The following is a 27,557-nucleotide window of genomic DNA, read 5'->3' on the forward strand; positions in this document are numbered from 1 at the left end:
TTGATTACAACGCAGCAGAGTTGTAGAAGAGGGCAAGGGTTCGAATCATGGCGAAGTCAGGTAAAACCCTCCTGCATCATGACCAACTGCAGTTTCTCGATTTACCTCCTTATAGATGGTCATGGGGCCGAGGACCGATCGTGTGGGGCCGCTAAGGTGACGGATTTCACCTTTTTGCAGAAGAATAGCCTCGATATCAATGGAGTTAAGGAGATGAATCATCCTTGGAGATTCAACAAAATCATAGTGGAACTCAGCTTGGGGAAGCACTACTAACATGGGCTGATTGCATACCAAATACGTTGAAAATTTACCTATCAAAATTTTCTCAATAAAAGGAAATGTTCTTGCAATTAGAAAAGGAGAAGAAGAAATCATTAGAGCGGGAACTAAAAGAGGCATTAACTCTTCAAAAATATTTATTCAGACTTAGCTGCATGTTAATTAAATGTAAATTAAGTTATTGAAAGATAATTGATACTCAAGATGAAGATATATCTGGTATGATGAGAATATTTTCTTCAGATACTAGCTTGTCTTTATCCCTACTGGACATGTCTTTTTCCCTACCAAACACAGTGGTCGCCATAGCATCATTTCTCCTAGAATTATACATATAAATTAAGAAGCATTTTTCATTGCATGACATGCCATTTTTATGGTGCAATTCATGTCATTTTGATTTCTCACTCTACTAAGCCTTTTGCTTTGGTCTTTGTTTAACTGTGTGCTCCTCAATTTGCTTTCTAGGAATTTAACATCGAGTAGTTACAACTTGTTGAAGCTGAGAAGAAGAAGATCAGACAAGAATATGAACGTAAAGAGAAGCAAGTTGAAATTGGGAAGAAAATATAAAATACTACTCCATTGATTTTCTATTGCTTTATTTTTGTTAATTTTCTAATCAATGATCTTGTCACTTGCTATTTTTGGTACAACAAACATTACAACAACCAAATCTTTTTCCACTAGGCGAGGTCGACTGCTTGCTATTTTTGGTACATTGTACTAATTTTCCAATAACCATTTGGTTCATTGATGTTTAGTGGTCACTTCATTTTGTGAATTATTTCAAAATTAATGTTGACATATGACGTAGCCAGCTTCATTAATTTGGGGTAGTCATTAAGTGTAGTTGATCCAGACAACTATGTTTGGAAATAATCTATGAGCTATTGTTGGTTAGCGCCATACAAACTAACACAACTCTTCTATGAAGAACATATTATCAATGAAAAAAGGTAATAAATAGCACAATTACTTCATTTGCATGTGAAGGCAATCACAACAATGTCACAATACTTTTATATCTTGATTTGATAGTAACCTCATTAACTATGCACTTGATTCATCATCCTGACATCCTGATTTCTAATTCTTAACTACTTTAATTTTTCATAAAGGGCATCTCAATGCACGAAGTTCCCACTAATAAGGGTTCTGGGGAAGGGTCTATTGTACACAGTCTTATCTTATTTTGCAAGAAGCTATTTTTGAGACTTAAACTCGTGACCTCTAGATCACACGACAACAACTTTACACTGCTTTAATTTTTCAGATACCATAAAATTCAAAACTTGTACACAAATATTTTTCCATTTTAGCATTTATTTATTTCATTGAAAATTGTATATGAAGAAATTGCTTCTCTATGTCATGTTTTTGTTTGTCAAATAGAAAATATATTGACCAACTAAGAGCATAGAAACTAGATGTGTGAGTCATACTTTGTCCAAAACTAAAAAGGACAATGATTGAAAATATGCTAAAAGCATAGAAACTAGATGTGTGAGTCATGCTCTGTCCAAAATTAAAAAGGACAATGATTGAAAATATAAATAATTGAAATTATGTAAATACATATATATATTTGGATTAGAGAACCAAGAAATATATAATATGGAATATAAATATATAAATTTCATCAGTTAATTTATGGAAAGACTATATATATATATAACTTTTTTAGATTTTCACAAAGGAATGAGATTGGGCTAACACTCGTCTATGATTAGTTCACCTGTATATTTATGTCAATAGTCAAATTCAACGTAATACTTTTCATCTCAGCTTGGTATTTATGCGAAAATATTTTTCTGGGAGCAATTTCTTTTGAAATGTGTTATGTTAAATGAATAAGGACAAATAATTGAAAAACTTAATAATATTCATAAAGTACTTGAAAGGTTTATAGACAGTGAAGTTGAAGTTTGGTTTGCTCCATAATCCTGTTGCCTTTTATATATTGTTGAGAGAAATTTATTCTTTAGATTTTGATAAGTTATCATCTAATAATGGATATTAAGTTATTTGTATGGTGATCAATGATAACATGAGTCTCCTCTTTTACTATCTGCAGTGAATATTCAATGCAAGCTGAATGCTTCTTGTATCAAAGTTCTTCAATCTCAAGATGATTTAGTCGGCTCCATGAAAGAGGCTACTGCAAAGGAGCTCCTAAGTGTCAGCCATCATCACATCTTGAATGTTATCCATCATGATCATTCATATAAACACCTATTGAAGGATCTCATTGTTCAAGTTTGACTCTTGTGCATCTTTTCTTGCATTACTACTTACTGACAGTAAATGTTTATAGTAGGACATATTTAAACTCAGGTTTAGCTTATTTGGATATAATCTTTGAACTTGTGAGATTAGTATTGTGATGGCGTGACTTAAAGTCTTTCCTTTTTATAGCTAGCCATAGATGTTAGTTATTTCACCATTATTTTCCATCTTGATCTAACTAAAGACTACTAAGAGTCTCTGCTTATAGTCCAAGCAATATGCTTTATTCTTTTTATGTGTGCTAAGTTTAAAGGATTGGTTCTTCAATTCATTTATTTTTTCCATTCCAAATTTGTTAGAGTTGAAATTGGAATTCTTTTGTCCTTGTAGAGCTTGCTCAGATTAAAAGAACCAACTGTTTTGTTGGGTTGTCGGAAAGAAGATTATCATCTGGTGGAGTCATTTTTGGAGTCAGCAAAAGAAGAATATGCAGCTAAAGAAAGTGTTCACCCACCAAATATTGTTGTAGACACTAATGTCTACTTACCACCTGCCCCTAGTCACCATAACGCTCATGGTCTCCATTGGTAATGCACTTTCAGAACATAGTCATAAATATCCATTTTTACATCCATGGGGATTAGGAGTTGAATACGTTTATCATAATTAAGTGTTTTACCTCTACTTGTTTAATAATCCCTTCTTTATACAATAGTTGTTAAATGGGATGGAAAGACATTATTGTATTGCTTGTTGCAAAGAGGACTATTTTGTTGGACAACCATAAATCATAATCTTAAACATCTAATATGGGTCTAAATCCAAACACATAACTAATGACTTCAATACTTTTCCCTCAAATTGGAGCATAAATACCATGTCCAACTTAATACATAAACTAGAAAAGGATCTCAGCAAGGATTAAGACATCACCAAGGTTTAATATCTCGTGTGATGCTAGAGTTTGTCTCCAATCATATCAATATTATTTTGGTGTTTTGTCGTGTCAGTGTCATGCCGTGCTTGAGTTTTAGTCTCTAATCAAAATGATACAATTGCAGTGCCAAAACATGAAAGGAGAGGCAATAGATAGAGGGTCATAGGATTGGTTGAGAGGATAACATCTCAAGGGGCACAAGATAGTGAGACTGATGAAAGGGGAGGCAAAAAGATGACTAGCTTGAATGAAATATAGATAACATAAACATTAGTTTTGCAATGGCAAGGGATGAAGTTTAGTAAAGTTGGAGGAGAATGTTGTCGACTCAAAATTTCAATCAATACAAACCATCCTTCATTTAATGTTTGAAATTAAAGGGTAAAATTTCCACTTATATCTAATTAAATTATTATTTATCGGATACATTTATGACACATTGATATATTTGTAAAATTAGATGGGAAAGGTATACATTTGTATTTTACAAGGATATATGTGCAATTTTATCTATTATTCATTAAATATCATTTAATAGTGCATGCAATAAAAACATTAGTTAATAAATAGAAGGTGGTTAAAGAAAACTTTAGTTGATGTAATAAAGTAGTTAATTACTCAATATATCATTAACCTTTTGATTTTAATAAATCTACTATCAGCCATGTAGCAACCCCAAATAATTGGGATAAACATATCTTGGCAAAATGATAATTCAATATTTATTATTATAAAATGGAAGAATTTGATAATATTTGCACATTAATCAAGACTGTGTTGGTTGTATAGCGTGAATGATTGAACATTTTGGATTTGTTTGATTGGATGGATGAATTCAAGAGTGGATGAATTGGCAAAGAATGAATCAATGAGAGGATGGATGCATACCAAAGTGAGTGTAAAACATGTCCTCCTACTCACCTGATTTGGACGATTCAGGAAGATTTAAGACCAAGTCTACATTTCTTTTTGCATTCATTTTAATCCATGCTTAAGTAAACAATTGGATGGTTCAAAAACAAAAGTGGTCCGGTCTATATCCCGTCCATCTATTCACTTAAATGGACACTTGGTATCTTTACATGGTTGATAATATCAATTGTGCAGTGTAAACAACAATAGTTAATCAAATTGTTTGCTCCTATTATTTATATGCATCGAGTTAATTTGTCTGAGTGCAGTCCTTCTATTTTGCTAACACAAATCCTTTATTATCAGTTCTGGTGGTGTTGCATTGGCTTCTATAGACGGGAAGATTGTCTGTGAAAATACACTTGATGCAAGACTTGGATGTCGCTTTCCGCAAGAAATTGCTTGAGGTACTCACTTATATAACTTCAGTGAATGCTATAGAAACAAGATTCAAGATATTCTCTTTGGAGTAGAATTTTATCTAATTTCCTGTCTCTAATTTCCTATCATTTCTAATCTACTTAGTGTTTGAATAGAAATACATATTTAAAAAGGTAATTTAAAAGCATTGAAATGAAATTTGCCCTTTTATTTTGAATATAAACACTTGATAACATTGCTTTTCTTTTTCATCATTCAAAATAAGATCGGTTAAAAATAAAAAGTTAGATAGTGTAACTTAATCCCTATGTGGAAGCACAATATATTTGTCATTAGATAAACATTCACAAATCTCTTTGAGAATATTTATCGTTAAATTTCTAATAGTTGAGTTGTCTCTGTTGATTGCAAATAAGGAAGCATCTCTATGGCAAGATTGATGCTTAATAGATGATTTCTCCATTGTTGTCTAAAATCGAGTACTTTTTTAATGTTCTATTTGAGCATATGATTATGAAATCTGTATCATAATATTTCTTATCGTGATTGAGCCAGCAAATGCTCAATGATCAAATTCCTCTAGAAAAGATGAAATAAACAAGTTGTTAGTTCATTCATACGGTTGCACTTATATATAAAAAATCGATCATTGTATTGTATTCCAGCTATTTAAGTTTGGTTTAAGAGAAATAAAAAAAAAGTTTAAGAAAATTAAATTTTCACCTACATTGTGTACCTATATATATATTTCTTAATTATAGTTTCTGTTATCAACGACGGTGATGAATTGATACTCAAACGGGTTAATCATGTTCACCGCACGAATCTAATGGCAGTATGGACGCTGACGACGACTTCCAACGGATTCCTTATCGGGTATAAGATCCAGGTTTTTGCCAACGCAGCCGCGTCGAGTGCCAAACGGAAGATGAAGGTGGTGAAGAATCCTCTTCCGCCACGCCTCCTCCTCTTCCACCGCCGCCACGCCGCCTCCTCTTCCACCGCCGTCGATTGCGATGGTGGCGTAGGCACCCGGAGCGACATGAAGCACCTCTTAACTGAGAAACCTTCCCACAATGACTCACTTCGCCACATTAACTACCAGCTCCGCTCCCTGCTCGGCTCCGCCTCTCCCGGCAGCCTCTCCGCCGCCTTTTCGATCCTCCGCGGTATGCTTTCCCCTGACTCCACTTCCCCGCCTGACGCCGCCACTCGGTCGATCGTTTTCTCCGGCCTGACCAAGCGAAGCCAGCCCCTGAACGAGGAGTCCCTCGCCCTCCTCGTCGAGATGGCCAAGATGGGATTTTTCCCGGGCGACGCCATCCTGTTCACTCAGTTCATCAACAAGCTGTGCCGCGGCGGCGCCACCTCCGGGGCCTGGGATCTCTTCCACGCGGTAAAGGATGCTGGCGGCTCCATCGAGGCCCCTGTGTGCAACGCCCTCTTGACTGGCCTCGCTGCAATTCGAGACTTCGCAAGGATGAATCTTCTGGTTTCGGAGATGAAAGGCTTGGGCGTGCGCCCCAGCGTAGTCACCTTCGGTATACTCATCAATCACCTCTGCAAATCCGGTCGCGTCGACGATGCACTGAACGTGCTCGACGCAATGTCAAACCCAGATTTGGGGGTGCCCCCTAACACAATCATTTTTAACACTCTCATCGATGGGCTCTGCAAGGCAGGAAGGCTTCAGGATGGTCTCTCCTTGCTTGATAGGATGAAATCAAGCCATGCTTGTGATCCTGACACTGTGACTTACAACATCTTGATCTATGCCTTCTGCAAGGCTGCAGAGTTGGACATGGCTCATGAATTGCTTACCAGGATGGAGAAGGAAAGGGTAGCTGTCGATGTGGTTACGCTGAACACCTTTGTAAATGGAATGTGCAGGCATGGGATGATCGGAAGTGCTCTCGATTTTGTTCGAAAAAAAAAAGTCGAGTGGCCGGAAGTTAAAAGCGATGCTATAACCTATAACATCCTGATTGGTGCTTTTCTTCATTCCAACAATGTTGGAAGGGCGACGGCATTGTTTGATGAGATGATCAAGGAAGGGGTTTCCCCTGATTCTATGACATACTTCACTCTCATCTCTGGGTTGACTCAAATTGGTAAGCTGGATGATGCTTATTCGATTGTGTTGTTGATGAGAAAGAATGGTTTTCGAATAGACATAAAGAGCTATACCACTTTGATCAGTGGGTTTTGCAAGAAGAAGAGGTTGGATAAGGCATTCGAGATATACGACGAAATGTGCAAGGCAGGGATTAAGCCTGATATTGTCACATACACTTCTTTGATTGATGCTTTATGCAAGGCTGGTGATTTTTCGAAGGCTGATAAATTCCTCGGCGAAATGGTCGATGATGGATGCAAACCTAATGTTGTCACTTATGGAACTCTGATCAACGGTTTCTGCAAGGCTGGTGATCTTGACCAGGCCATGAAAATATTCAGGAGCATGGATGTGTCAGTGGTGCCTGCCAATACCGTTATTTATAGCATCCTCATTGATTCTTATTGTAAGAATAAAAAAATTGATGCCGCAATAGACCTCTTCGACGAGATGCAGAAACAAGATATATTGCCCAACGTCTGGACCTACACCTCCATTTTCAAGGGTCTTAAGGACCATAACATGTCTGATAAAGCCTTCGAGCTTATGGACAAGATGAGTTCGCATGGATGCAAACCAAACTATGTGACAATGGATGTTCTTACAGGATGGTTAACTGCGATCGGTGAGACGGAGAGACTGAGACTATTTGTGCAACAGACGATATCTTTGATTGACTCGGACAATCCTGATGTTTAATCTTATAGATGTTCTTATTTAATTTTGAGTTGTAACATACGTGAACAAATGAGATGAGACTTTTTTTAGTCGCCCAGTTTATTATTCGTTGTGCAAAAGTTATGCATAAGCTTCTACTCAGTATGATTTCTGAAGCTCCTTTTCATATTTCAAACAATAACCTGTCACTGTGTTTCAGATCATTGTCTGAATTGAATCTGCAAAGAAAATTGGTTGGAAAATGGATTTAGTAGCTCTTTTGTAGTTCTTTGTTGAACAAAATCTATGTATAATTGCACATTTTAATTTGTAATCTGAAACTATTTAGTTCCATAGTGTTTACTTTTCTCATCCTAATCATTTTCAGCCTCTGAAATATTTTATAAAGTTCAATGTCTGTTTCAGAACCATTAAGTTCTCGGATTTATCCGATGTATATATCAATTTTTAAAATTTTAAGTAAGAAAATTAAAATTTCTCCTACATTATGTATTATATATATTTAATTATATATTCTGTTATCAGTGATGGTGATGAATTGGAGTTTTTAATCTGTTGATCTATAGATAACGACATCTCGGTAGGAGCTCTCGGAGAACTCCTTTATGGTCTCTATCATGCCACATCAATGCCATGTCAAAAAAAAAAAAATCTCACTCATTTTTTTATTATCAAAAAACCTCGCAACAACTATTTTATGATTTTACTTCTTTTCACTATCAAATATATTTTAGGGTTTAAAGTTTAGATATGCTCAACTAAATTGACTGGAAGATGATGATGTAGTTGATTATCACGTAGCTCGTAATTTGTTTGGAAGTATTCTTGAAATTCTTAAGTGGAGCCTTAAAATATTTGTGATGGAGGATTCCTTTCATCATCCAACCAATTGACTATTACATCTCCTTATTCTCAATAATCATGTTGTGCAAAATAAAATATGTATACATGATATCTTTTAAGTTATCTTGGTACCAAAATCATCTTGGACCGATGATCATTGCCCATCGAAATTGGAGCACTCTAAATGCTCGCTCGACATCCTTTCTTGCAACCTCCTGCCGTTCTTTAAATATCTTTCTCTTGGGATCCTTGCGGCACGGAAAGCTCTTGACAAAAATAGTCCATTCTAGATAGATTATATCAGTTAGATAGTATCATTTTGTATATTATACATTGTTAATCGTAAACTAACTCTTGGTACATTTCCTTATAAAACATTATTGAACAAAGGTGATTCATTAAAGACATTGATATCCTTATGTAACCCTACAATCTCAAAAAGACGTGCTAGATCCACAAGTTCAAACATAATTGTCGGAATATCATGATCTTCCCAAGTAAATTGACTTTTTCAAGCAACGTGGTAAATTTTTCATTGCCAATGCATACAATCAAGACTCCCTAGCATACTAGGGAAGTCATGTCTCTGCTCATAAATTTCAAGTAAGTGTTGAACGCCGTACATTTTTGAAGCGGCGATAATTTTTTTCCTGTGACATTGATCCTTTATTGAAAGTATTCAGAGTGATTTTTCAAAACATCGACTATACGAAGGAATAATCCTCTTTGCATCCAGAATCGACATCGAAATATAATAGTCCATCAAAGAAGCAATCATTGAAAAAGATGAGTATGTCCGACTTCACGATCTCGATTCAAATACCTTCTCCTTTGTGTTCCATCGAAAAAACTTTAATATCTTTGACGCACTATATAGTCGGAGTATTATTTGTTCATCTATATTCTCTGTGTCCTCCATCAATTTATTTATCCAGAATTTACGAATCAAAGATTTATTAGATCGATTCGGATTTTGAATATATGAAATATTTACATGATTGAAAAGATAATATTTGTAGGATAAGGATTCTAATTTTTTTACCTGTATATATTATAGATTAATAAATTTTTAATTGTTAAAAAAAATAATCTTTCCATAACAACTAAAAAATTAATTTTTAACAACGACTAAAAAAATTAATCACTAAACAACGATTAATTTTATCGGATTCGGAGGGTAGTTCCTCTGGCAATATTATCGGATTCGGAGGGTGGATGTTCTAAGACATGCCTTTGAGATATAAGTTGGTGCCTCATTGAGTATCCCATCGAAGTTTTCCACTTGTCACCAGGATAAATCGAGAAGTGCACGCAGCGATCCGTCTAGACGTCCAGCATCATTTGATTGCGTTGGAGGAAAAATTCATCAAGATAAATCGAGAAGTGCACGCAGCGGCCAGTCCAGACGTCCAACATCATTTGATTGCGCTGGAGGAAAAATTCACCAGGATAAATCGAGAAGTGCACATAGCGGCCAGTTCAGACGTCCAGCATCTTTTGATTACGCTTCTCATTATATTCTTACAAATACGTCGTAGTTAGAGATCGAACTATAGGTACCTAAATGACAACTTAGATGTCCTATCATGGCACCATACCCCCAGGACAAGAAATGGATGCTCTAAGACATAGATCCATGTAGTAAATCTTATTCCCCTACACACATGGGTTAATCACGTTCCCTGCACGAATCTAACGGCAGTATGGACGCTGACGACGCCTTCCAACGGATTCCTGTTTGGGTATAAGAATCCAGGTTTTTACCAAAGCAGCCGCGTCGAGTGGCCAAACGGAAGATGAAGCCGGTGAAGAATCCGTGTTTGCGTTTGACGGCTCTCCGCCGCCGCCACGCCGCCTCCTCTTCCACCGTCGCCGCTCCCACCAACGTCGATTGCGATGGTGGGGTAGGCACCCGGAGCGACGTGAAGCACCTCTTAACTCAGAAACCTTCCCACAATGACTCACTTCGCCACCTTAACTACCAGCTCCGCTCCCTGCTCGGCTCCGCCTCTCCCGGCAGCCTCTCCGCCGCCTTTTCGATCCTCCGCGGCATGCTTTCCCCCGACTCCACTTCCCCGCCTGACGCCGCCACTCAGTCGATCGTTTTCTCCGGCCTGGCCAAGCGAAGCCAGCCCCTGAACGAGGAGTCCGTCGCCCTCCTCGTCAAGATGAGCAAGATGGGATTTTTCCCTCCCGACGCCTTCCTGTTCACTCAGCTCATCAACAAGCTGTGCCGCGGCGGCGCCACCTCCGGGGCCTGGGATTTCTTCCACGCCGTAAAGGATGCTGGCGGCTCCATCGAGGCCCCTGTGTGCAACGCCATTTTGACCGGCCTCGCTTCAATTCGAGACTTCGCAAGGATGAATCTTCTTTTTTCGGAGATGAAAGGCTGGGGCGTGCGGCCCGACGTAGTCACTTTCGGTATACTCATCAAAAACCTCTGCCAATCCCGTCGCCTCGATGATGCACTGAACGTGTTCGACGCAATGTCAAACCCAGATTCGGGGGTGTCCCCTGACACAATCATTTTTAACACTCTCATTGATGGGCTCTGCAAGGCAGGAAGGCTTCAGGATGGTCTCTCCTTGCTTGATAGGATGAAATCAAGCCATGCTTGTGATCCTGACATTGTGACTTACACCAGCTTGATCGATGCCTTCTGCAAGGCTGCAGAGTGGGACATGGCTCATGAATTGCTTACCCGGATGGAGAAGGAAAGGGTGGCTGTCAATGTGGTTATGCTGAACGCCTTTGTAAATGGAATGTGCAGGCATGGGATGATCGGAAGTGCTCTCGATCTTGTTCGGAAAAAAAAAGTTGAGTGGCCGGAAGTTAAAGGCAATGCAGGAAGGGCGACGGCATTATTTGATGAGATGATCAAGGAAGGGGTTTCCCCTGATTCTACTACATACTTCACTCTCATCTCTGGGTTGACTCATGCTGGTAAACTGGATGATGCTTATTCGATTGTGTCGTTGATGAGACAGAATGGTTTTCGAGTAGACATAAAGAGCTATAACACTTTGATCAGTGGGTTTTGCAAGAAGAAGAGGTTGGATAAGGCATTCGAGATACACGACGAAATGTGCAATGCAGGGCTTAGGCCTGATATCTTCACATACAATACTTTGATTAATGCTTTCTGCAAGGCTGGTGATTTTTCGAAGGCTGATAAATTCCTCAGCGAAATGGTCGATGATGGATGCAAACCTGATGTCGTCACTTATGGAACTCTGATCAACGGTTACTGCAAAGCTGGTGATCTTGACCAGGCCATGAAGATCTTCAGGAGCATGGATGTGTCAGTGGTGCCAGCCAACACTGTTATTTATAGCATCCTCATTGATTCTTATTGTAAGATTAAAAAAATTGATGCCGCAATAGGCCTCTTCGACGAGATGCAGAAACAAGATATATTACCCAACGTCTGGACCTACACCTCCATTTTCAAGGGTTTTAAGGACCATAACATGTCTGATAAAGCCTTCGAGCTTATGGACAAGATGAGTTTGCAGAGATGCAAACCAAACCATGTGACATTGCATGTTCTTACAGGATGGTTAACTGCGATCGGTGAGACAGAGAGACTGAGACTATTTGTGCAACAGACATCATCTTCTGATATTGACTCGGACAATCTTGATGTTTAATCTTATTTGATGTTGAGTTGTACCATACGTGAACAAATGAGATGAGACTTTTTTTAGTCGCCCAGTTTATTATTCGTTGTGCAAAAGTTATGCATAAGCTTCTACTCAGTATGATTTCTGAAGCTCCTTTTCATAATTCAAACGACAACCTGTCACTGTGTTTCAGATCATTGTCTGACTTGAATCTGCAAAGAAAATTGGTTGGAAAATGGATTTAGTAACTTTTGTTGTTCTTTGTTGAACAAAATCTATGTATAAGTGCACATTTTAATTTGTAATCTGAAACTATTTAGTTCCATAGTGTTTACTTTTCTCATCCTAATCATTTTCAGCCTCTAAAAGATTTTATAAAGTTCAATGTCTGTTTCAGAACCATTAAGTTCTCGGATTTATCCGATGTATCAATTTTTAAAGTTTTAAGTAAGAAAATTAAAATTTCTCCTATATTATGTATATATATATATTTAATTATATATTCTGTTATCAGTGATGTGATGAATTGGAGTTTTTAATCTGTTGATCTATCAAATATATTTTAGGGTTTAAAGTTTAGATATACTCAACTAAATTGACTTGAAGATGATGATGTAGTTGATTATCACGTAGCTCGTAATTTCTTTAGAAGTATTCTTGGAATTCTTAAGTGGAGCCTTAAAATATTTGTGATGGAGGATTCCTTTCATCATCTGACCAATTGACTATTACATCTCCTTATTCTCAATAATCATATTGTGCAAAATAAAACATGTATACATGATGTTTTTTAAGTTATCTTGGTACCAAAATCATCTTGGACCTATGATTATTGTCCATCGAAATTGGAGCACTCCATGCTCGCTCGACATCCTTTCTTGCAACCTCCTGTCGTTCTTTAAATATCTTTCTCTTGGGATCCTTGCGGCACGGAAAGCTCTTGACAAAAGTAGTTCATTCTAGATAGATTACATCAGTTAGATATTATCATTTTGTATATTAAAAATTGTTAATTGTAAACTAACTCTTGGTGCATTTTCTTATAAGATATTATTGAACAAAGGTGATTCATTAAACACGTTGATATCCTTATGTAACCCTACAAGCTCAAAAAGACGTGCTAGATCCACAAGTTCGCAAACGCGATTGGTTCAAACATAATTGTCTGGATATCATGATCTTCCCAAGTAAATTTACCTTTTCAAGCAACGGTGTAAATTTTTCATTGTCAATGCATACAATCAAGACTCTCTAGCATGCTAAGGAAGCCATGTCTCTGTTCATAAATTTCAAGTAAGTGTTGGACACCGTGCATTTTTGAAGCAGCGATAATTTTTTTCCTGTGACATTGATCCTCTATTGAAAGTATTCAAAGTGATTTTTCAAAGTATCGACTATACGAAGGAATAATCCTCCTTGCATCCGGAATCGACATCGGAATATAATAGCCCATCAGAGAAGCAATCACTGAAAAAGATGAACGTGTCCGACTTCACAATCTCGATTCAAATACCTTCTCCTATGTGTTCCGTCGAAAGAACTTTAATATCTTTGACGCACTATATAGCCGGAGTATTATTTGCTCATCTATATTCTCTGTATCTTCCATCAATTTATTTATCTAGAATTTAAGAATCAAAGATTTATTAGATCGATTCGGATTTTGAATATACGAAGATATTTACATGATTGAAAAGATAATATTTGTAGGACGAGGATTCTAATTTTTTTACCTGTATTTATTATAGATTAATAAATTTTTAATTGTTAAAAAAAAATAATCTTTCAACAACAACTAAAAAATTAATTTTTAACAATGACTAAAAAAATTAATCACTAAACAACGATTAATTTTATCGGATTCGGAGGGTAGTTCCTTTGGCAATATTATCGGATTCGGAGGGTGGATGTTCTAAGACATGCCCTTGAGATATAAGTTGGTGCCTCATTGACTATCCCACTGAAATTTTCCACTGCCATCAAAATAAATCGAAAAGTGCACGTAGCGGTCAGTCCAGACGTCCAGTATCTTTTGATTGCTTCCCATTATATTCTTACAAATACGACATAGTTGGGGATCGAACCGTAAATAACTAAATAACAACTTAGATGTTCTACCGCGGCACCATTCTTTTCGTGCCGCCCCGAGGACAAGAAATGGATGCTCTAAGACATAGATCCATGTAGTAAATCTTATTCCCCTACACACATGGGTTAATCACGTTCCCTGCACGAATCTAATGGACACTGACGACGCCTTCCAACGCATTCCTGTTCGGGTATAAGAATCCACGTTTTTGCCAACGCAGCCGGTCGAGTGGCCAAACGGAAGATGAAGCTGGTGAAGAATCCGTGTTTGCGTTTGACGGCTCTCCGCCGCCTCCACGCTGCCTCCTCTTCCACCGCCGTCGCTCCCGCCGACGTCGATTGCGATGGTGGCGTAGGCACCCGGAGCGACGTGAAGCACCTCTTAACTGAGAAACCCTCCCACAATGCCTCACTTCGCCACCTTAACTACCAACTCCGTTCTCTGCTCGGCTCCGCCTCTCCCGCAAGCTTCTCCGCCGCCTTGTCGATCCTCCGCGGCATGCTTTCCCCCGACTCCACTTCCCCGCCTGACGCCGCCACTCGGTCGATCGTTTTCTCCGGCCTGGCCAAGCGAAGCCAGCCCCTGAACGAGGAGTCCCTCGCCCTCCTCGTCGAGATGGCCAAGATGGGATTTTTTCCGCACGACGCTATCATGTTCCGTCAGTTCATCAACAAGCTGTGCCGCGGCGGCGCCACCTCCGGGGCCTGGGATTTCTTCCACGCGGTAAAGGATGCTGGCGGCTCTATCGAGGCCACTGTGTGTGACACCCTCTTGACTGGCCTCGCTGCAATTCGAGACTTCGCAAGGATGAATCTTCTGTTTTCGGAGATGAAAGGCTTGGGCGTGCGCCCCAGCGTAGTCACCTTCGGTATACTCATCAATCACCTCTGCAAATCCGGTCGCCTCGACGATGCACTGAACGTGCTCGACGCAATGTCAAACCCAGATTTGGGGGTGCCCCCTAACACAATCATTTTTAACACTCTCATCGATGGGCTCTGCAAGGCAGGAAGGCTTCAGGATGGTCTCTCTTTGTTTGATAGGATGAAATCAAGCCATGCTTGTGATCCTAACACAGTGACTTACAACATCTTGATCTATGCCTTCTGCAAGGCTGCAGAGTTGGACATGGCTCATGAATTGCTTACCAGGATGGAGAAGGAAAGGGTGGCTGCCAATGTGGTTACGCTGACCACCTTTGTAAATGGAATGTGCAGGCATGGGATGATCGGAAGTGCTCTCGATTTTGTTCGGAAAAAAAAGGTCGAGTGGCCGGAAGTTAAAGCCAATGCTATCACCTATAACATCCTGATTGGCGCTTTTCTTCATTCCAACAATGTAGGAAGGGCGACGGCATTGTTTGATGAGATGATCAAGGAAGGGGTTTCCCCTGATTCTACGACATACTTCACTCTCATCTCTGGGTTGACTCAAGCTGGTAAACTGGATGATGCTTATTCGAACGTGTCGTTGATGAAAAAGAATGGTTTTCAAGTCGACTTAAAGGGCTATAACACTTTGATCAGTGGGTTTTGCAAGAAGAAGAGGTTGGATAAGGCATTCGAGATACACGACGAAATGTGCAAGGCAGGGCTTAGGCCTGATGTCTTCACATACACTTCTTTGATCGATGCATTCTGCAAGGCTGGCGATTTTTCCAAGGCTGATAAATTCCTTGGCCAAATGGTGGATGCTGGATGCAAACCTGATGTTGTCACTTATGGAACTCTGATCAACGGTTACTGCAAGGCTGGTGAACTTGACCAGGCCATGAAGATCTTCAGGAGCATGGATGTGTCAGTGGTGCCAGCCAACACTGTTATTTATAGCATCCTCATTGATTCTTATTGTAAGAATAAAAAAATTGATGCCGCAATAGACCTCTTCAAGGAGATGCAGAAACAAGATATATTGCCCAACGCTCGGACCTACACCTCCATTTTCAAGGGTCTTAAGGACCATAACATGTCTGATAAAGCCTTCGAGCTTATGGACGAGATGAGTTCGCATGGATGCAAACCAGACTATGGGACAATGGATGTTCTTACAGGATGGTTAACTGCGATCGGTGAGACAGAGAGACTGAGACTATTTGTGCAACAAACAACATCTTCTAATATCGACTTGGGCAATCTTGATGTTTAATCTTAATTAAAAAAAATACTAATGACGTCTCTTAAGGTGGAGCTGTGAAGCCACTTGTACAATCAACAGGGGTGCGTCTTTTCCTATCACTTAGAAAGTTCTTTTGCAATAGCAATTCCATTAGCCACATGATTGGGAAGTAGATCAATTGTGTCCCATGTATGATTTTTTGTCATCAAATACCTCAAAGTAACTCTACCATTACAAAAAGCTTCAAAAAGAAATTGAGAGCAAAGTATGATAACAAATTGAAGATGATTAGATATCAAAGCTGATGAGTGAGGTTAAAAATCGAAACCTTCATCCACACTCAACAACATAACGTGAAAACAATTTCACGTCTGACCATCGCAAAAGCTTTCCCGAGCATGATCAGTTGAATTACATTTGAGTCATGCGAATCTGATCATACAAATATTCATCAGGTTCTCATTTGACAAAACTAAAAATATAATGGTGGTAGCATTGGTTCTTTTAGACAGGATATAACAAGACAGTGGTCCAAGAGTAACTAGGTTATTGTAAGTGTGCATGTAGAGATATAACAAGGCCAAAAGTGCTGTACCAGCTCCCGGATAAACGTGGAGTAGGATCAAACACATTATGGGGATGGATCAATAAGGATCTGCTCAGCTGGTACAAGTAGAGCTAAATTTGAGTTAAAACAGAATTTTAGCCAGCGGTCATACGTGCTTCCACTCTGAAACAACAAATTAGCCAAATCAAATTTCACAATCTAACTGATGCTACAAACTGCTGGCACGAAGAAGCCAACCGTTGCGGGCAGCCAAATCTCCTTCGATCAAGTGAATGATGAAAGCCCCTTGCCTGCAAGGATCCGTAAGTATCCAGAAAGGTCACAATTCATTTTTGGGGTTCTCATTGAGTGGTTTGGTTGTTTTTCTACCTAATAAGTTTGACAACTTGCACATGAATGAGCATGGCTTTTGTGGCAGGGACTCCGATTCTGGCAACTTCATCTTAATGGTGCAAACAGAATTGAAATCATGCACCAGATGAGCATTGACAATTTTTTCCTGCACATATGGTATCGACATAATTTTAAAAAAAAATAGACAGAGGGTATCAGAGCATAGTATGAACACCATAAAAGAACAAACGAAGGGTGCATGCAGCGAGATATTGTAAAAAATAATCTTTAAGTCATACCTTGAAAACATTAAACTGACAAAAATCTTTCTGGCCACAACCCTGCAAGGAAAATGTGTCACCATGTATGATGTTTATTTGGTGTTTTTTTGTTGTTGTTGTTATGGAGGAAAGGATTAAGGTATTTCTTACAGGCAAAGGAACAGGAATTTCATTGTGGAAGACTCGCACAAAGTACTCAACCCTTTGGTCTCCAGAGGACACTATATTCTTAGAAGTATTGCCTGAACACTTGTACAAGGCCAACATATTGTTCCCAGCAAAAGGTGCTATAACACTGCCCTTCCAATTTCTTTTGTTGGGCGGCAATGGAGGAAGGCTTAATGGTTGCTCCCTCTGAATTTGTTTAAACTCTGAAAATGGACAACATGCATTACTTTTGTATGCAAGGATGGAGATTTACATAAATTTAAAAAGTAAAATCAGATATAAAAAGTTCACCAGATTCTTCAAGAAATAGTCCAAGCAAACACGTGAAAGGAACTACTGTTTCTGCATGTGCAAAGCGTAGTCTTGCCTTCTCAGGAGACCCAGAAGCCATTTCTGGAAATCAATTAAAAGATAAATTAGTTAGTTAAATGTTGAAAAAATGTCTACGTTATCATGGAAAACAAAATAGCAGGTGGCATCATGGAATCACAAAAACAGAATTCAACATCTCAAAGATGAGCCTAGTGAAAGAACCACAGTGGATGTGAAGCAAATATATGTCATGAAAAAGAAAGAAGACTTAAAGATTCAGGGACTTCAACATCAGTTCATAGCTGGGCATGAAAAGGAAGCAACCTTTCCTTTTCGTGAACGTAGAAGGATTTCAAGAAATCGATATGGCTCTGAAAAGTCATTATGTAAAATATCCCTTTTTGACAAGAAAGGTTGCATTTATAGACTCTAGACAAGTGTGCCAGCCACTATTGAGATGCCACGTGGTAATACCATGTAGGATCTGATAGGGTGCTAGGATGGCCCTTTATTCACATTACTTTCATCTAGTAAACACACATATGGCTTATCTAATGGCCTCAGTCTTCTAAAAATCAGGCTGCATTTTCTCCCCTAACATGTTGGAAAAATGACTTATTTTCATGTGACACCAGAATAGCTTTTTAAGAGATGGGATCCAATTGAACCCTACCATTTCTAATAATAGATCTGGACACTTGCCTTAGCTTGACTTCAATATCACATTTGGTAATTCTATTGTAAACTGGATACCACAAATTTGTTTACTGATCAAAGTAGTGAGTGATCTATAGTTAACAGGAATGCAAAACGACTATGTGAGTCAACTATATGCAATAACAAACGAATATTTAATTTCTTGCAAACTACACTAGGAACTGGAGGTTCTAATATGTCTGACATAGCTTTTTCCGATTGAGCAAGGTTGAGTAAGTACGACTAAATATTGTCAAGAGATGAATTGTTGAACCCAATATATATTGATGTTGAAGCATAACAGAATAAAACATATAACTGCAAGTGTTTTAAAATTTTCATGGTAATATGGAGAAAGCAAACTCCTGTATGTGCTCTAGTTGTCAGGGGGCTAGCTGGCTTGCTGCTTTCTTTTTTTCTCTCAATTTTTGGAGAAGGTAAATAGAGGAGAAGGAAATGGTCATGAAAAGATATTTTAGGCTTCTTGTAGTTTCCGAGAATATGAATATATTCATTGAGTTTTTTCATAGTTGGAAATTGAATCTTCGTTTACCTGAGACTCCTCCCTCAACATTCTTGTTCGATTGGATACCTCTCTAAAGAGTTTTAACATCATTAGCAAACTTTGATGATGCATTGCCATTGAAGAAGACACCAAAACGGACAAAGCACTATGAAAAGGCCAAAACATAATTAAAGATGAAGTAGAACAAAGGAGAATATAGGTCAAAAGTGTCCAATACCTGACCCATGTTTTACAGAAACAAGTTGCTAATTCTGGTGAATGAATAAAAATTGAAGTAACCAACATTTAGAAATTGAAATGATAAGAGGCAAAGACATTGGAACAAGTGGCCAACAGACCAAGTAATCAATGGAAAAAAAGATAGGATTTCAAGCATCTGGCTTGCTCACTGCAAGCTTGCAATTAAAGAATTCTCATTGTTGATGAACCAATGTGAATCACCATGTTAATCACCCTTGCCCCTTGGGCAACACGTGCGAGATGGCAAAAAAAAAATAGATTAAATCAAAAGTTTGAATCTATGTCAATTGTTTTAATATTTAAGAAATTTGCACCTTCGTCAGGGTTGACCAGAAAACAAGACCTTCCTAATTGTAAAATTAAAGTCACAATGAATGTAATAGACTTGGTACATTATAATTTCCTTCTTTCAGAATTTTTATTGTCTTGATCAATCAATGCTGTAGCCTACACATCAGGTCCATGCATTACCTGCAATCCTGAAGGGGAAATGAAACTGAAATGTCTACGTACTAGTTAGGATCCAAGCATCCAACATAGTGATGCACATCAATCTTGCTAGTGAGTTAATTCTCTATGAAAAAAATATGCTTTGTCATCATATTAAAGATGAAAATATATAGCTTCAGTAAAATAGAAGGATTAAGATTTAAGTTTATATTACCTTCTTCAGAATTGATTGCTTTCTCCATTGAGTGAACAACATCTTGAAGCAGTGGTAATCCCATGCGATAATTAACAGATTCACCATAACCCTTGAGCATAAATACCTCCAAGTCATCTGTCCACTCAAGTAAAGAAACCTGATCATGTAAAAAGTATATTAGTACCTGCAATCGTGCAACAAAATAACTATATGACTGGACAACAATGAAAGAATGATTGAGATCCAGTTGATCTAGTAGATCTACAAATTCAATGCAAGCAAATAACAATCAAATAGTTCCTCAACAAGACATAAGACAGTAGAATGCTTTCAAATATGATGCCTGTGATAAAAGCCTTTGTTTCAGCACATATCTAAAGACACATACAATGATGGTGCTCATGACTCAACTACTATGTATTCTTCCTCCTTGCTCTTCTCTGCTCATCCTCACGTTTGCTCAATCTATTGTTGCTACAAATAAGATCTCCCTCTGCTCATAATCACATCACCATATCAGCACCACCTAGACAATCCAGTCACTGCATCCTCTACTGCTTGCTAGATCTCATGTGAGCATGAAGGAGTCATCAATAAGTATTGTCCCCCATATCTTTTAGTCTAGATCAAAAGTATTACCACACTAATGCAATAGAATATTTTCCCATGTTTTACAAATCCAAAATAAACACATATAATTACCCGTGAATTACAATCTCCTTGACATACTTCTGCTAGTATTGAAATATTGATTACTTGAGTTATTGGTCACTGATTCAACTACATCTGAGAAAATCTAGTTTAAAATTCTCTTTTTGGAATAAATTAGCATTCACAGTCATTTAGAAAGCAATTATGATAACCACAAAAATCTAATCATCATAATGATAATTGAGAAATTCTCTTTTCAGAATAAATTAGCATTCTCAGTCATCTAGCAAGAAGTTATGATAAACACAAATGATGAATATCAAAATGTTTTTGTCCTCACTGTTTGTACCCCCAACTAAACTAGGTCTAACTACTAAATGTTTGAATGTGAAAGGATATATAGGATTCACCAAAGTTGGCATTGGCCAACTCAACACTAGTACCACAATGTATTAGTATTTTGAATCTTCATCCCTGTGAAAACCACAACTCATCCTTCCTCTATCCTACCCAACCTTCTAATAATTCTTTCTCCTCTCATATTTGCCACCCTAATGAAACCTCATTCTATTACAAGATTCAATAGCACTAATTGAAAACCTTGGCCCTCTATCTTTTCAGTAAGCTGTCATACTTCATAACCTGTATATCTACGAGAATACTATCACATGAAACAAAAGTTCATTTTGTTTTTCAACAACTCAGGTGAACTTTACTACCTAGTAACCAAATAGGGCATACCTCTGAAGGATTAAAAAGGCTGCAAGCTTGATTGGTTATGTCCAGTAGAGATGCTTCCTGCAAATCAAACAGGAACATCAACTAATATGAATGAGAAGCTCGAAGCATCTAACAAGAGCTAACAATAATGAACATCTATTACCTGCTTACAGAGAAACCAGAGGGATTTAACATCCTGATTTGTAAAATTTAATTGATAGCGACTGATCAATGAAGAGACAATCTGATCTATAACAGGTTCCTTCATCTTTTCAACTTCAGGCTCCTTATTTTTCCTATAATTCTGAATAGAAAGAATATGAGAAACTTATTCCTCACAACACATGAATCAAGGAACCCTACAAACTTGCTGTTTGTCACATGTACTATAACATGGAAAAAATAACATACAGAAGGAAAAAAATGGCATATGCATTTATTTCAAAATCATTATGAGGATATTAAATAATGCAGTAATTACAAATATGCTGTTCTAACTGATAAATTTTATCTCATTCATATGTAAAAAAATTTTGAATTGTTTATTTGTCAATTTTACCCAAAACTCATAGAACCTACATACAGAATGTAGCAAAAAGAGCTATCACTATCAGGTACCTGTTTGTGCATAGAAGCAGGTAATATCCGTAGTTCTATATGGCTATATTCGTGCTCATGCAAACTAACATGAATTACATATGCATGCAAACATATAGATAGTTCTCAGTTAGTTGTTGACAATGAAACTGAGATCCAACTGAAAAGAGAAAACAAGAAAGAAGTAAGCATGAAAGGCTATTTACTGAATTAGTGAAGTTATGCTACCATTAGTAGGAAAAGGAAGGTTCATGATATGAAAACAAGCTTGAAAACAAAGATCAACAATCCATCTAGTAATAAGGCCATCATCACCATCCAAAAAAAACCAAAGGTTAGTTGTGTTATGTGAGTACCTGATAATGCATTTCATCCAAATCTATTTGCAACCCAGAGAGAATTTTAACAATATCATCACATGTCCTAGTTATAGCTTGTAGAGATTTAACATTACACATGGTTTCTTCTTAGAGCGAGATTAATTGTTTTATACATGACAATAGATGCAGTGAGATCTATTGCACCTTGTATGTTTCGCAAGTATCATAAAACCGTAGATGCAAATCACTAGCTCGACTCTCACTGATAACAGAAAAGGCCCGATGCTGCCCAGGTCCTAGGCTGCCTTTCCCCGAAAATATCCCCATGCCAAATGCCACAGCACTAGCTGATGCTCGAGGGACCTGATTCATTAGGGAAATTTGTCAAATTGAACAGAATATAACAAACATATTTTACAAGAATCAACCATCATACAACTCATGAAAAAATAAAAGTTGGACAAATCTAAGCCAAATTGTCGGAAACGTTTAAAATAGTACAAATATGTACTTAGACGATCAATAAATGCTCTAGTTAGGCAATATGAAACTATGACAAATATGCAAATCAAACGAGGAAGAGGAAGACAAAAAAAGACTTAATTAGCAATGGTAAAATACGATAACATTTATTTAAATATAAATGATAATATAGTAGAGAATAGAATCCAATGGCGTAAAAGGATCCATATAGCCAACCTCACCTAGTGGGATAAAGCTTGGTTGTTGTTGTATCTAAAACTCATTCATAGAAATTTCATATACATCAATCTTCACTATTTTCATTGATTTATTTCTTGTTACTAAAACTACATTTTATATACAAATTTTTCGTTCTAATTATCTTAAAATCTTTAGTTTCTAAGGTTTTTTCCCCATATTTCAAGCATCAATTTTAATCTAATTACATTTTCATACAAACAAAATTTGTTGCAAATAGCATATACCAAGGAGGTTTATCATAAATGTGATTGGTTAGTGTGAAATGATGAGAACATAAGAAAAATGTATCAAATAAATACAGATGAAAAGCGACTTTATGTTTGATGTTTTCTAGAGGATGAAACACCAAAACTAGAGATCACAATTTATGAATAATCAACAGACTTATTGCCACCCTTAACACAAGCTTTTGTAATATTAAAACAGGAAAGGGAGCATCATGTGAGTCAGGAAGATGATACAAAGTGAATAAATAGATAACCTGGGTTGCCCTTATGGGGTAGGTATCAGGATGATATTCTTCCCCAAAAAGTGTTGGAAATCTGTCTCTTATACGAACACCTAGCTGATACAGTTCAACTTCTCCCTTGCTAATTAGTTCTCCGCCTTTCCCTCGACCTTCCCATGGAGATTTCCATCCCCATAACCATAGTGGAATTTTCTGCAAAGCATCCTCTTCTAGTATTTTCTTAGCATCAGTGACAAGAGCTTCCAAACGAACTGCCAATCGATCCAACTCTTTTATTCGCTTCTTGGTAGGCGCACGGGTTCCATGCCTTGCCTATTGATTACACATATCGAGCAAACTGTTAATTTCAACTTTAAAAAGCTTCGGTCCTCAATAAAATAGCATGTTATATTTTTCTATAACATTCGATGCTAAAAATTTATCAAGAAAAAAAAATTGAGACCCCTTAGACAATATTTGGATAAGGTCGCACAATAAACATTTCCTAACATACTCCATGATGGTTTAATTCCCTACAAGAAAGATCAACTTATTGTAATGATTAGCCACCAAAAAATTATTAAACTGCTTTAAACTTTTACAAGTTATCACATTTGCAGAGTAACAATAACGTCAACAAGTTAGAGATACACATCCTTTCCCACAACAGATACATATGCCAGATACTACAATTAGAGAACCTGTATTGCAATGAGGAAGAAACAAATAATGGAAAATAGAAAACTAGTATTAGAAGTTTTACATTAAAAGAAAGATCCAAGTGAATTGAATACATATGGCATTGACTTTGACCTCTTTGTCAACATGGTATCATTTTGGGTGGCATATTCATCTACAACACTCGATTCACTCAAGCAGAAATAACCAACTGGTTTCAGCCTGGTTGAAAATACTGAGTTAATCAGATGTACATTGATATGTTTAGGATTTTTTCATGAGTCTATGTATACCCCCATGTACATGATTATTTCATTAAGCATATAGTATTTTCCTATCCCTAAATTCTACATCATACTAGAGCCAAGCTTTAAAGATTGGGATTTTTTCAAAAGACATCATTGTCAGCATCTTCCTGCAATACAAAGAAATCTAAGCCTCAATCCGTCCTCCACATGACCATAATGCCATTGTCTCATATGCAATTTCAGTTGGAAATCCCTGAAATGGATGTGGTCATCTTTAAATTACAATGTCATCTCATGGAAAACCTAAGGAGCAAACTTAAGCATTAGAAATCCACACATCAACTCCTACTGCGCTCATTCAAGTGTAGATGAGTTGGGGTTTGTGTTTGTAAGAAAGATTTTAGGGATGAATGTGATGTTGCATTGTTCTCATGGTACATATCAACTCCTACTTCAGTCATAATAGTGTAGATGAGTTGGGGTTCGCAATTGTAAAAAAGCTTGTAGGGATGTGCAATGTGTTGCATAGTTCTCAACATTTGGGAAGTGTGCCAAACTCTTCTTGTCTAGTGGCTCATCAAGAATGTAACTCTACCCCCATCATCACTCATCCGAGGAAGTATTTTCCTATTCCCAAATTTTGTCCATTGTGATCGAAATCTACTTCTTGTGCATTTTGTTCCATTAGATATATCTTCTATGTCTATTTCAGCTCCTCCACATCTATTCTTCTACTGTCTATGGTCACCTTCTTTCGGTCATGTTGTGAGGATTATGTAGGCATGTCTTCCTCTTCCTTCCCCAAATTCCAGCCAACCTTTTATGTTGTTCTTCCTTCAAAAAAAGTCCTATTCTATCCTATTTATGTGATACATGTGCACTGCTTAAAATCTTGTGAAGACCTGAATAGATAAAATGTCTTATTTTCATGTTACCAATTGGTAGAACTTTGCTAATTGCCTCTAGTAAAAACCCAAATAGAGAAAATGTCACATTCTCAATTTGTTGGTCGAGCTATGTTATCTATCTTTTCTCTAACACCCTAGAGTGTATTTCTTTTTCTATCAGTTAATATGTTGATATAATTGTCACTTCAAGAAGAAGCTCACTTGAAAGATTAATTACTCATATCTCTCTCTATCCTTTCTCCCTCTTTTCTTTTGATCAGTTTGATTTCAGGTCAATGGCATTGTTGGATGTCTATTGATCTAAGGATGAAATAATCATTGCTGCAAGATCAATCAATTATTTCCAAGGCTTTGTTGATCGAAGGTTGCTTGCTTCATAACTTGTTAAGATTTATTTTGTTTGCATGTGAATATTATATTTTCAATTCATTATGATCATGCTTTAATTGATATTTTCAGTTCATGTAACAAACTGAAGATAGATAGTATAAATGTTTATGTTGCAGCTTGAAGGGGATTGTTGAAGATGTTAGGTTAACTAGATATTAGATGTAGTCAATTCAGTTCAATAGTACTTTTAGGTTTAAGATTTCACAATGAATCTGCATATATCCATGTAACGTAATGGTTATCTCATTAAACAGTACAATACTTTTCTATTGCCAAATTCTACAAATTTATCTGATCTAATTGCAATCCATGGAGCCAATATCTATCTACTCATGATGCCTACTGAACAAGTCAGCAACGGAGCATGCATATCTAGTGAAACATTGTACTTTGACAAATGGAACATGGTTATCGTATACACATTGGGAATATGAACCATTCACATTTCTTTATTCTAACTCTTGCTACAAGAATAGGACATAATACAAGCCTACTTTGGCAGGTGTTAAACCTTTTTTATTAGAAATAATGGAGGTAGTATTTCTAATTTAACTAGCAAAACACCCGACAATTTCTGATGCTAAAGAGAATTTACAATAACAATAAGCCAACTTATGCATAACATTACCACAAGATTCAAGTGGACTGGTTCACATCCATCAGGTATAGCAGAGGATGAAACACCCACATCGCTAGCCTCTCTTGCAATGTCATATCTGCAATTAGAAAACTTTTAATTAACATTAAAAGATAAACTAATCCTAGTTGTCTGAGTTCTTGCCAAGTCACTGACTTGATCATTTCTCGTCCGTTCATATGCATCTGCTGCACAAACTTAAGGACATAACAGGTATATTGAATCGCTAGAAAAAGTTCGTGACAAAATAAATACTACAGTCCACGTCTCACGTTATTTGCAATTCCAAAATCTGATAGTTTTCCCGAATTTTAAGAGTTCATAGTTTTTAACGAATGGGGACAAGGGAAATGAAAATACTACAAGGAAAGCTAGAAATGTAGCGCAAGCACGACTGCCGTCCGCAAATCAGATCCACGTTGTATAATAAAGTTGTCGTAGCCATCTTAGAAGATAGTTATTGTAGTCTCATGGATCAAGCATACAACAAATTTCCAGTACCTTAACCACTCATGAATGACGCTTTTAGCTAATTCCTTATTGAATATTAGGTGTTTGGGGATTGATTTCTATGGTTCAATAGATCAGGAAATGTTACCGATCTTATCATCCTATGAAGATTCCATTGATTGAAATGTCACACATCCGATGGTTAATCAAACGATTCTTAAAACATCTACAATAAATGATGAAATTAGATTCAGATTCCGCCGAGAGAGTAGGTACCTGGTGACGGTGGAGAGATGGCGGCGGACGTCGAAGGTTTCATCGGCCAGCGAGGTCGAACGGAGGAGGCTGCAAGAGAGGAGAAGGGCGAGGAGCACGCGTAAACTGAACGCCATCGAACGTCGGTGACGAGACTTCTTTTGGCCGGACCTTTTAAAGCGGTCGCCGATTTGTTCCCGGATCCGGATCCGTTAACACATATTTAATATTTTAATAAATACATCCAAAAAGTGATTTGTAATACATATAATTGTAATATTTATACATCATATACCACAACAAAATATAAAGGCAGAAATTCAAAAATGACCTCTTATTGTTATTATTATTTTATAATAAATAGACATAAATTTAGAACACGGATTATATTATGTACACTTAATCTTAATCTTTTTAGTTGTTCCTCTAAATATTTTATGAAAAAAAACCTCACTTTAAAAAAATATATATTAAAATAATATTTCATACATTATTTTTAATCTAAAATACCCTTATTCTAAGTCCATTTAACCATAGGAATATAATTTGTTAGGCTG

At 37.2% G+C, this 27,557-nt stretch overlaps 3 protein-coding genes and 1 pseudogene across 6 annotated transcripts; 3 read left to right on the forward strand and 1 right to left on the reverse strand.

Moving 5' to 3' along the window:
• Positions 1-486: 486 nt before the first annotated feature.
• LOC141811468 (V-type proton ATPase subunit E-like) lies at positions 487-4,833 on the forward strand (annotated as a pseudogene).
• An 836-nt stretch (positions 4,834-5,669) lies between these two features.
• Positions 5,670-12,174, forward strand: LOC141811469 (uncharacterized). The gene is made up of 2 exons (XM_074699498.1): positions 5,670-7,550; positions 10,151-12,174. Exons 1-2 carry the CDS (start codon positions 5,670-5,672, stop codon positions 12,026-12,028), a joined length of 3,759 nt encoding a protein of 1,252 aa, XP_074555599.1. The 3' UTR covers positions 12,029-12,174.
• Positions 12,175-14,333: 2,159 nt separating this feature from the next.
• LOC141848474 (uncharacterized) lies at positions 14,334-16,293 on the forward strand. Its single transcript, XM_074736507.1, has one exon. It carries the CDS (start codon positions 14,334-14,336, stop codon positions 16,233-16,235), a length of 1,902 nt encoding a protein of 633 aa, XP_074592608.1. The 3' UTR covers positions 16,236-16,293.
• Positions 16,294-16,559: 266 nt separating this feature from the next.
• Positions 16,560-27,156, reverse strand: LOC141811985 (uncharacterized). 4 transcript variants are annotated; one of them, XM_074700071.1, is made up of 13 exons: positions 27,022-27,156; positions 26,287-26,374; positions 23,468-23,767; positions 22,468-22,626; positions 21,510-21,650; positions 21,368-21,424; positions 19,994-20,132; positions 17,847-17,948; positions 17,538-17,758; positions 17,406-17,447; positions 17,143-17,272; positions 17,011-17,063; positions 16,560-16,935 (listed from the first exon to the last, which is right to left on the reverse strand). In XM_074700071.1, the coding sequence occupies exons 1-12, from the start codon at positions 27,135-27,137 to the stop codon at positions 17,038-17,040; spliced, it is 1,521 nt and encodes a 506-aa protein (XP_074556172.1). In that variant the 5' UTR covers positions 27,138-27,156; the 3' UTR covers positions 16,560-16,935; positions 17,011-17,037. The 4 variants fall into 4 exon arrangements, 3 of the variants coding, with proteins under 3 accessions (XP_074556172.1, XP_074556171.1, XP_074556170.1); XR_012600212.1 differs by having other exon boundaries at positions 17,011-17,272; XM_074700070.1 differs by having other exon boundaries at positions 16,560-17,063.
• Positions 27,157-27,557: the final 401 nt, after the last annotated feature.

This window comes from Curcuma longa, chromosome 17, assembly GCF_044706935.1.
Source record: "Curcuma longa cultivar G26 ecotype Majalengka, Jawa Barat chromosome 17, ITB_CL_G26_1.1, whole genome shotgun sequence".
NCBI classification, from domain to species: domain Eukaryota; kingdom Viridiplantae; phylum Streptophyta; class Magnoliopsida; order Zingiberales; family Zingiberaceae; genus Curcuma; species Curcuma longa.